Source organism: Astyanax mexicanus, chromosome 13 (assembly GCF_023375975.1).
Source record: "Astyanax mexicanus isolate ESR-SI-001 chromosome 13, AstMex3_surface, whole genome shotgun sequence".
Taxonomy (NCBI): domain Eukaryota; kingdom Metazoa; phylum Chordata; class Actinopteri; order Characiformes; family Acestrorhamphidae; genus Astyanax; species Astyanax mexicanus.
The window spans coordinates 20,466,687-20,478,753 of record NC_064420.1 but is presented as its reverse complement, the minus strand read 5'-3'; the positions used below and the strand labels follow the sequence as shown (position 1 = coordinate 20,478,753).

Sequence of the window (12,067 nt, the reverse complement as noted above, 5' to 3'; positions counted from 1 at the left end):
AACCCGAATTTTGCTAAAAAAGTTTCTGGCTAAGACTGACCCATCAAGGCCAAGTGATCAAGTTTTAAGGTTGGACCTCCCCTAAACAAGGACCAAACCACAGCATTTGCTTACTAAGCCCAAGCTCATTATAAAGATTAGTAGGTTTGTGAGGAAGAAGGTTTGGGCCAATTGGGTGAAAACTGGTCAATACTAAAGATTAATATCTTCACTACAGTGTTCCTCAGTGCATTTGGTGGCTAGCAATGCTAAAAGGTAACATACTATATAAGCAGCCAGTATGTTACGGTTGTTACAGTGAAGAAACCATAGCTGGAGGTGATTTAAACTTTTTTTTTGTATTTATCATTGCTTTTTATCTCAAAAATAACGAATCGAGTACACATAACAAAGTGCTGGGCGGTATATTACAGAATTTTTCATATATTTATATCACGTTATTTATTATTATTATTATTATTATTATTATTATTCAATTATATTTTTTGCACGACTGGGTATAAATATAGGTTTTTGACTTAATGTACTGTTATGAGTACATATAATATCAAACACTAAGGCTTTAATTTAAGGCTCTGATTACTATTTGTGTACTTTGTTCCACAAAATTACACAATATATGAAGAAATCAGACTTAGTTTGTGTTGTTGTTTTTAGTTTAGAAGCCCTAATAGTTTGCTGCTAAATTTGTGCCATTTACTCCCACTGGATTACGTACCATTTAAATCTATTCACTGGACCTGAAGAGCTTAAATGACATTTTTTTTCTAAATCTTTTGACTGGTAGTGTATACAGTATATGGTTCAGAACTATAAATGTGTTGTATTTGAAATTCTGTCCCTCTGCTGCTTTTCTAAGAACCATGTATTTTTGATTACCAGTCAAATCCATCCAAATTTGTGGAAAATGTGATTTTCACTCTGTTGCGTCTGCAGTTTCCAAACCAGGTTCAGCAAAGTGTCAGAGCTCTGGGTCACTCGTCAGACCTCCAGCCACGACACGCTAGTTAAGAACAAATGGACAGAATGGAAAAAAGAAAACAACTTGTTGCTAACTTTATGACCATGAGAATTAAAACTTGTGAATGTTTTATTGATCACGCTCGACTCTTATTGAGCTTTGAAAGCTTCAGTCTGTGCAGAATTAGAGCTCTAATGTTCACCATGTGTGCAGGACAAGCTCTTTATCATTTATCTGCCAAAGTATGTGGGAGAGCTGCCTCTGGACAGCTTGACTAGGCTTGGTTTTCCCGGCTTTAAAGCATGAACTGGAGAAAAAGTTGGACTAAAATAGAGTGGAAGAAAGAGACGTGGAGACTCTGGAGCCTTACTGAAGTGACTTCCAGTGATGTCCAGCTCTTAAAAACACAGTTTAAACCTTTTCTGACCCCCTGGGTGTTAACCTGACATAAGTGTTAAAAAATCCAGAGACTAGTTGTTAAAACACTTTGTCAATTAAAGCATTTAAGTGTTTACAAAGAAGCTGGTGTTGTTTTAGTTAAATCTTTAGTGATCCTAGGGTGTGGTTTGGAGTAAAACTCAAACATTTCCCATTGGCTACTGGCATCGTCTGTTTGCATACTAGGCGTGTCCTCCTGTCACTGACGCTTATTGTCAGTGACTATACTAACTATAGTTACTGTACTAATAAAAACAATGCAACGCCTATAGTTGGGTAAACTTCATCTGTGAAAGACAGTCTAAAAAACTCAAAATAATTAATTAGTATTTAGAACTAGATATATAGAACTTAATATTTGGTACAGAAACTTTGGTTTTGCGATTACAGAGTTCAAACATTCCCTGTAGTTATTGAGCAAGTTTACAAAAACTGTTGCAGGGATTTTGTCCCATTCTTCCATACAGATTTCGGGCTGTCACTGGGCAACATTGATTTTCATCTCCCTTAAAAGATTTTTTTTTTAATCTGGAGGTCTGGAGACTATATAGGACACTCCAGGACCTTAAAATGTTTCTTATGGAGCCACTTCTTAGTTGTCCTGGCTGTTTGTTTCAGGTTATTGTCATGCTGGATGCTCTTACTGAGGGAAGGAGGTGTATATCTCCTGTAATCAATGACCATTGAGACAGATCAGTACCCTGGAGCAAAGAAGGCTAGTAGAAGTAACTAATTATGTCCAATTATTGCCATTAAATAGCCCATTAGTGACAGTTTAGCAGACTTAATCATTGACCATACATTCAATAACTCAAAGATTTAACCGTTAAGCCCAAATCAACCCACCCAAAGGACTGGAATCTGGAACTAGTCCAAACGTCAAAGTGTCGGTTAACCTTTTTTACACAGAGGATCAATTGAAGTTATTGAAGTCTAATATCATTTCCCTAACCTTCTTGTCTCTGTGGTCTGTCCTCCTGCAGGTTCCTCTAATCTGCGAGACCAAACCTCTCAACGTCCAGCAGCTGATGAACTGTCAGCAGAACAACGGCAACTTCCAGCCTCTTCCACCAGGAGGCAAACCCGAGCACATCCCCCCAGACGTGGCCCGCCTCATGCAGCTGGAGGAGGGAGTGCGACCTCCTCCTCCAGAGCGCAAGAAACCCCCCATTCCTCCTCGGCACCTCAAGCACAAAGACAAGGACCACTGCGCCATCGACATGAACGGCCTGGAGACCAACGTATAGCGGCCATCCACGGGCGAGATATAGCATGCTGGTCTTTTCTCATCATTTGCTTGACTTGTTTGATCTTAATTCGTCTCGTTTCTGCGCTCTTCTACGATTTCTACTGACTGAACCACCATGGGTCACCTCCCTGGTCTGGAAAGAGACGATCTCGCTCAGCTTGTCTGACCACTGACCCTTAAAGGACGAATCAAACCGAGACAAGGCCTTCTGGCTGGAATGAGCAGAGACACTTGGGTTTTGCCAGGTTCCTGGAACACACTGCATCGTTTCCAAGACCCTGAAAGGAAGGAAACTGTAAAGCCTGAAAGCCTGAAAGCTGAGGAGGAGGTTTTTAAATCCCAGTCTGGGAGCCTGAACTTCTTCAGTCCTTTAGTGTGGACTGGCCAAACAATGTGATATATATTTCAAGTGTAAATATTAATTATTAATCTATGTACTCTTGCATTTGTTTTGTTTTCTCTCATTTTTCAGTTTTTATATAACGTATGTACGATTGATTTGTGTCCTTCTGAGCATTACATGGGAAAACAATTCTATATATTATATATTTATCCCATTTCTCTCGACACAACGGAAAGCAACAAACAAAAGGAATTTGACTTCAGCTTTATACTGTATACTGATATTTCATTAAACATAGCACACTATACATTTGAAGGCTACATACCTATATAGGGATTTCATAACACATTAACACGTTAAATAAGTGTTAAATGACTGAAATAGGTCCTCAAACTAAAGTTAATGGCATTTAGTTTCATGTATACAATTAAAATTTATTAGATTTTTTTCAAACATAACAAAACTATTTTGAGTTGGCTGAACATTTTATGCCAAATGTTTATTCAAATGAATCATGAAACCTTCTGCTATACAATAAACTTGTAGTTCATAAATAATGATTATGATAATGAACTGTCTGGCCTGTCTATGTTGTAGGCTGTAAGAGCAAGCATCATTTTCTAAGCTACTATGATGCTTAGATGCTTAACTCTATAGCATTATATTTCTATATTTTACTTAAATCAAGTAAAAAAGAAGAAGTTCAAAGTAGAACTATTGTGCAAAGCAATTGATATAACAATAAAAAACATCAGTGAAGTTAAAGTTTAGGAATATCTCATTGGGCTCTATTGTACACCCTGCACAATGGGCGTTGTGATGCTCGTTAAAATAACGCTAAAAAGTTTAAAAAGACAGCATCTGAGTTATTTTAGAACTGGAATATATCTGCGCTGATGGGTGTGGTGGTGTGGAAGTGAGGTGTGTTCAGGTACATTTCTGCCGTGTTTCTATCTTGGCAGCAAAAAAAACAAAAAAAACAAAGCGCCACTCTGCGCCACTGACCGATTTAAACCCTGACAACACTCAACAGTCACCCGTCCATATCTATCTTTCTCGCTTCGCAAGTGCGCCGTGCACTCTCCAGCTTTTACGTCAACAATAAACAAAATAAAATAACATTACTGTTCACAGCATGCACAAGCAGGTCAGTATCCTCTGCTATCCTTTGCTGCGCAAAAGCACAGCGATGTTAAGATGCAAATGCGCCAAAGTCAGAGGGCAGCTGCCTTTTAAAGGGAATGACAACTGGCACACTGATTGGTTTATTTCACGTAACGCACCCAAAATACACCAATGATTAGAGAATTAGTACATGCTTTTTGTGCGTTTTGAGCTGCGCAAGTCATATTTTTTGTGCCCTCACGATACCAAAGACACTGACATGCCCCTAAATCCAGTGTCGTCTCGCATTTAGGTCCAACATAGGACCCATTGTCTTCATGCTTAATTCAACTCAAGTTGTCAGTAATAACAAAAAACTTTACTGACTTACTGAAAAGACTTACTGTGTACAACTTAAATAACTTATTAAATAACATAGTTTAACTTTTTTTTAACTCAAAAATAGATTTAAACAATTGTTATAAGATGTTGTAATAAGTTATCTGATACATAACAGTTATAAATACAGTTATGTAGTGTAATTATTTTCATAACAGTGTTACATTATAATTTGAACCTATATATCGTCACTTTAGTTGATAATATCAATGAAGGGCAATATACCTCTGTTATAACAATTGATATTAACCTACATAAACTTTTATAAATGGTTGTTCTAACAATTGTCACTTGTCTTAAGTTTTACCTCAGAAAATGTAGATATGAATAAATGCACAGTACCAGTCAAAAGTTTGGAAACACATTTACATCTGCATTGTAGATTAATATACTAAAGTCATTCAATCTATGAATAAAAGCATATAGAACTATTAAGCAAACATAAAAAGTGTTAAACAAACCAGAATATGTTTTATATTTTGTCAAAGGTGTGTCAAAGCTTTTGACATTTGTACTGTTCGTTGACATCAGGTCATGTGAAGGGTTTATATGGGTGCATTAAGTCTTATGAACACTCCTTTCAATAAACATTTTAACCTAAGCTGTTACTTAAGTAGATGTGTTATGAAGTCCTTATGTAAGTCGCCTTCAAATACATTTTTAAAAGGTGTTATTGCTTCAGCTTTATGCTACCTGACTATTTGTGGTTTACAAAACATCTCTCTTTCAGCTTTGATGGAATCGTTTAGAGGGTTTATCTGGAAAATACAGATTTTCTGCTGGTAAAAGGTGAGTGAATGAGTTCAGAAATCTTCACACAGGCCTTATCAGTAGAGGAGCAGACCCACCCCTGTCAGATCTCTGTTTAAGGGGAACAAGAATTTTTGACCATGCATAACAGCATAAATTATGAATCCTTTGGCATCATATATCATTTATAAAATGAGTCTTTTTTGTTAAATAACTCTCAGTGATTTAATAATGTTAATAAACATCTTATTACCACACAAATATGAAATAAACATGTTATTACTGCACGTAATTGCATTTTTTTTCCACAGCGAGATTAACCATGGTCTTATTGTATCATTTTTTAATTCATTTTACAATGTCTAGTTGTGTCTCTCTCAAGTATGAATGAATGGCATGTGAGCCATTTTTAGTGAAAAAAAGTGTTCAGGTGTTTCTATTTAGCCCTACTTTAGTTCACTGAATTACAGCTCTCTGAAGGTTTTGGCTCTTGCTCATGAATATTCATGCATTCAAATATATAGACTCTGATTGGCAGACAGCACTGCAGCAGAGAACGCCTACAAGCATAACCCCAGTCAATTTTACAGCTCTAAAACTCAATGTACAAAATGTTTTTTCAGAGCTTCAGACTTAGTTAAAGATACAGCACTGATTGCTACATAAAGTTAACCCTTAAACTTCACTTAACATCAGACTCGAGCGGCCCCGTGGCTGAGAAATCAAAGCCACGGTGCGAGTGCATTGCTCCTTGTGGCGTCGGTCGTGGCGTCGGCCGAGATGCCAGCCACCCTCCAGGCCATGGACAACTCATCCAGAAGGTCAACTCATCCAGGATGTTTTTTTCACTTATTCAGTTTTTCTGTATAATCACCTAACACATTTATTCCTCTACTACATACATTCTGATGGTACATGATAAGAATATCTGAGAAAACAAAGTCTAGGATAAGATGAGAAAACAGAAATCATTAACTTCTCTCATTCTAGAAAAGGTTACAATGTCGTTTCTAAAGCTTTGAGACTCCAGAGGACCACAGTAATAGCTATTATTCACAAGTGCTGCTAACATGGAACAGCAGTGAACCTTACAGGAGTAACCAACCTACCAAAATTACTCCAAAAGGGTATGGAGAACTCATCTAGGAGGTCACAAAAGAACACAGAACAAAATCTAAAGAACTCCAGGTCTTAGTTGCCTCACTTAAGGTCAGTGTTAATGTTTTAATAATATGAAAGAGAACCAAGAATAATTACATCAGTAAAACTGTAATCAATCTGTAACAATGTGTACTTCACCAGTAGTGACAGTAGTTATGGAGTGTTTGTGTAACAACACAGTTATTAGAAACTCTAATTTTCTGAAAAGCTAAAAGCAGCTAAGCAGCTAAAAAAGGTTTTTTTCTCTTATTTAGAGTTTTTCTGTCAAATCTCTTAACACATTTAATCCTTTGCTACATACATTCTAATGGTACATGATAAAAATGTCTGAGAAAACAAAGTCATTGACATCTATCAGACTGAAAAAGGTTACAAAAGGTCATTTCTAAGGCTCACAAATGGTGATACATGGAACACTGGTGAACCTTCCCAGGAGAGTCAGAGTCAGTGTTAATGATTAAATAATAATAATAAAAAACACAAGTAATTACATAACCTGTACAAAAATAATCAGTCTGTAACAATGTGTACTTCACCAGTAATTACAGTAGTTGTTGCATGGGCTGTTAATGTGTAACTACGCTGTTATTAGAGACCCAATAGAACATTTTTGGGGCATCCTCAAGCGTATAAGGTGGAGGAGCACAAAGTCTCGAATATCCTCCAGCTCTGTGATGTCATCATGGAGGAGTGGAAAAGCGTTCCAGTGGCAACCTGTGAAGCTCTGCTAAACTCCATGCCTAGGAGAGTTCTGGATAATAATGGTGATACACTGTATTCACGTCTAGTCCAATGCTTTGTTATTTTGTTATTTTTAAGTTATGAAATCTGAAAATATTTCACAGAAAACACACACAAAGAATATTTTTCATTCAAAAATAATTTATTTCCCATGTAAGAAATTGCAGTTTGCCATATACGTCATTTAATACACATAGGAGATTTTGTAGATACTATGAGACCAGATCGCCCATTAAGTATTTCCAGATAAAATATTAGAAAAATAAGTTCTGTTCTGTGAATGTTGTTCAGAGTGTGGCAGGTGTTGTTAGCGCAGTACGGACTGTAGCCTAAATCCTCCTGACAGCTCGGAAACAGAGGTGGCGGAGGGTTTTCTCAGCTGGAGAGAAGCAGGTGGGTGGCTAGGTGTTCTGACAGGCTTGTCAAAGAAACATTCACACTTCTTTCTGTTAACCTCCTGTTTTCTTCAGCTGCTTTGAGTGGTGCGTCATATTCCTGTACGTAACCTTGAAGATTAATGGCAATTAAAGCTCTCAGCTAAATATGATTATACCAGAACTGCTGGAAATGAGATTTTAAGTGATGGACTAACTCAAAGTAGAACACAACTGTGAAGTGGAACGAAAATGATACATGGTTTTTTAAAGTTTAATTCAAATAAAAAATCCAAATACAGAGTCCAGCTGTGTGTAATTAATTTTAGTTTAAATACACCTGTCCTGTGAGGGTTTAAAGATTTGTTAGAGAACACTAGTGAACAAACAGCAACATGAAAACCAAGGAAGGTCAGAGATAAAGTTTTGGAGAAGTTTAAAGCAGGGTTAGGTTATAAAAACATGTCCCAAGCTATGAGCATCTCAAGGAGCACTGTTCAATCCATCATCCAAAAAACTAAAAACCTAACAAGACATGGCAGTCCACCTAAACTGACAGATCATGCAAGGAAAGCACTGATCAGAGAAGCAGCCAACAGGCCAATGGTCACTCTGGAGGAGCTGCAGAAATCCACAGCTGAGGTGGAAGAATCTGTCCACAGGACAACTGTAAGTCTACACTCCAAAAATCTGCCCTTTATGGAAGAGTGGCAAGCCAGAGCTACAGTGGAATGGTTTACCTCCAAGAATATTCACGTGTTAGAACGGTACAGTCAAAGTTCTGACCTAAATACCACTGAGTTTCTGTGGCAAGACGTGAAAACTGCTGATCACAGATGCTCTGCATCCAACCTGGCTGAGATTTAGCTATTTTGCAAAGGAGAATGGGCAAAAATCTTAGTCTCTACATGCGCAAAGCTGGTAGAGACATACCCTAAAAAACGTGCAGCTGTAATTGCAGTGAAAGGTGGCTCTACTTATATTATTAATATTAAGTATTGATATAGGGGAATGAATACTTTTCAGTTTTTTATTTGATTAAAAGTTTGATAACCATGTCCATGATCATTTTCCTTCCACTTCTCTCTACAGCTTGAAGATCATTTTCATTGCTGGTAAGTGTGTTTGCAAACTGAGTTATGATCACAGATTCACTCCTATTGATTCATGTGATTTGTGACTGAGCACTGTTTTAAAGCAGATCAACAACTGTGGGACAGTGGGAGCTAACCAGACTGAAGTACCAAACCAAGCTTCCAAACATGGTGGAGGTAGTTTTACAAAATGAAACAAGCCCTGTTGAATTAAACAATAAGATAATATTACGCTCCCTATTATACTTCTGAAACTGTAATTATTTGGACTTTTTAATTCTGTTGGATTTGTTCACAGACAGTGAACCATTACATAAAATATAACTAACTACCCAAAGGAGGGTAGCCCTGGTGGGTAAGCCTACACACTAATGAAAAATGGGAAAACTGGCAGTGACATCAATCCAAAATCCAAAGAACTGTTTTTATTGCTGTATAAAAGAGGCACTTAGTCTTGTTGGATGCGCTATGTTTTTTATGTTTTATGTTAAGAGATTATTCAGATTGCTGTTTGTTTTGGGAATCATTTCTTGATTTCTAAAATCAGAGAAAATATGAACTAGAATGATGTGCGGCTTTTATTCTTATTGATGTGTTTTTTTTGGTGCAGAATGAGAGGTCATTGTATGATTGTGGGCCTGCAGAAAAGAGCTGTAAGTGCATTAAAAAGTTCTCAGCCAGCATTAAGTCACATTTTGAAGTGAAGTAAATGGTAACTCGCTCTTATGGTCTACAAAACTGTGGCCAGACAGTCAACCATTACATAAAAGACAATTAACTACCCAAACTACTCATGGGTAAGTCTACACACTTTTGAGAAATCTGAAACAAAAAAGTGACATCTGGAAGTGACATCAATCCAAAGAACTATCTTTGTCTTTGAGCTAACGTGTTTTCATTGCTGTATAAAAGAGGCACTTAGTCTTGTTGGATGCGCTATGTTTTTATGTTTTACGTTGCTGTTTGTTTTGGAAATCATTTCTTGATTTCTAAGATCAGAGAAAATATGAAATAGAATGATGTGTGGCTTTTATTCTTATTAATGTGTTTTCTTGTGCAGAATGAGAGTTTACTGTATGATTGTGGGCCTGCAGAAAAGGGTTTGATAGATAGATAGATAGATAGATAGATAGATAGATAGATAGATAGATAGATAGATAGATAGATAGATAGATAGATAGATAGATAGATAGATAGATAGATAGATAGATAGATAGATAGATAGATAGATAGATAGATACTTTATTGATCCCCGGGGGGAAATTCTTGAAATTTGAGTTTGAGTGCATTAGGAACCCTGTAGGTCTCCTTGCAGCTTGATTCCTAATTTAATCTTACCTTACACAACGTTTTCTATCAATCAATGAGATTCTACCACCAGTTTCATAATGGCAAAATGTACCTACAGTAAAACGACTGTATCTCATTTGGACAAAGTCGTGTCAGCTGAAGGCTGAATCAGTTCTGGGGAAAATGTCACTGCTTTCTAGAAGCTTCATTAAATCTAAAGCCTGTCTCGGCGTGAGGAGGATGTGGATCAGCAGGGCTTGGCAGGTTTATTGTCTAGATTTCTTGAAAAAGAATAAGAGCTAATCAGTGAGTTTTCATGTTTTTTTCTTATCCTTTCTCACCCCAAAGGCCAGGAAATCCAATTCTTCTTTGTTCCTTAACTGTATTCATAATAGTAGAGCTAGGGCATGAACTAACATAGGGTAAAATGTAACATTGGGTATTTAAAATAGTTACACACATAGTAATCTTCTCATCTTCCCATAGACATGTTTTAACATCAATCTGATTAGATATTTCTCCAGATTCAAACTCAAAACTCTGTGTGCAACTAAAATAAAAGCATTATTTGCTGTTAAGTGTGTTTGATAACGGAGTTATGTTATGAGTTTTAAGCATCGAAATGACAGAGATCACTCACTTTTTGTGGCTGTAATTAAGCACTGATTAAAGCAAATCAAATCAAAGGGAGCTAGCCAGACTGAAGTACCAACCCAAGCTTCCAAACATGGTGGAGGTAGTTTCACACAATGAAACAACTAAACCCTGTAGAATTAAACAATGAGAGGAGATTATACACCCTGTTGTCATTTGACTTGAAGATGTCCACTTCAAAAACTCTGAATGGGGCACATCATATCACTGGACTGAGAAAAGACAGATGGTCATTTTGATAAATTGGGCAAAGTCTAGGCCTCATATTACTTTTCACTGAGTTTTTTATATAATTCCAGTCCTATACCCTACTGTATAACACCAAATTAAAAAATAGATACAAAATCTGAAGACCAGCTTTATAAAGTGGTGTAAAAAGAGTTTGCCCCTTCATGATTTCTTATTTTTTTGCATATTTGTCTTTATTAACTGCTTCAAATCCTAATACAAATTTAAATATTAGTCAAAGACAACACATGTTAACACAAAATGAAAGTTTTTATTATTATAAGGGAGAAAAAATCCAAACCTTGGTTATTATCACAATGTTTTCCGGCAAAATTGAAACTTCGCTAGTCTCTTACTTATGGTGGAGTCATGAACGCTGACATTAATTGAGGCAAGTGAGGCCTGCAGTTCTTCAGATGTTGTTGTGGGGTCTTTTGGGGTCTTTTGTGACCTCTTGGATGAGTCGTCACTGCGCTCTTGGGGTAATTTTGGGCGGTCAGACACTCCTGGGAAGGTTCACCACTGTTCCACGTTTTTGGCATTTTTTTGGATAATGGCTCTCACTGTGCTTTGTTGAAATCCCAAAACTTTAGAAACGTCTTCATAACCTTTTCCAGACTGATAGATCCCAACTATATTCTTTCTTATTTATTACTAAATTTCTTTGGATCTCGACATTATGTATAGCTTCTGAGTATCTTTTGGTGGACTTCACTTTGTCAGGCAGGTCTTATTTAAGTGATTTCTTGATTGAAAACAGATGTGGCTGTAATCAGGCCTGGGTGTGGCTAGAGAAATTGAACTCAGGTGTGATAAACCACAGTTACAGGTTTAAAAACTGCATTTTGTGTTTACTTGTGTTGTCTTTGACTATTATTTAAATTAATATTAATTGATAATCTGAAACATTTAGTGTGACAAAGTGACAAAGCTGCAAAAAAAATGAAGAAATCATAAAGGAGGCAAACATTTTTCACACCACTGTTTTAGTGTGATTTCCACCTCTCCACCTCCTCTGCCAGAGGGAATTCTTTCCTGGAACTATCCTTCACCAGGCCAAACTCTCCCACTCTAAAGCCGTCACTCTCGCTGCTTTACTGCCTTCTACTTCCAAAGCGACAGCAGCTGAAGTCTCAGACCCTGGTGTGTATTAGTGTGTTTATATAACCCTTGCGTTTCTTCAACACCTGCTTAACCAAATTAGGTACGTTTTACTTTGCCAACAAGCAAGAAATAAAAGAATCAAAGCAAAAAGATAAAAAGAGCAATCTGGTATCCGGC

At 37.0% G+C, this 12,067-nt stretch overlaps 1 protein-coding gene across 1 annotated transcript in view; it reads left to right on the top strand.

Moving 5' to 3' along the window:
- slc1a7b (solute carrier family 1 member 7b) overlaps positions 1-5,095 on the top strand; it is a 108,127-nt gene extending 103,032 nt beyond the window's left edge. The window contains exon 11 of the mRNA XM_007233109.3: positions 2,383-5,095. Coding sequence (XP_007233171.2) covers positions 2,383-2,646 — 264 coding nt within the window. The 3' untranslated portion in view covers positions 2,647-5,095. The remainder of the gene's footprint in view (positions 1-2,382) is intronic.
- The last annotated feature ends 6,972 nt before the right edge of the window (positions 5,096-12,067 follow it).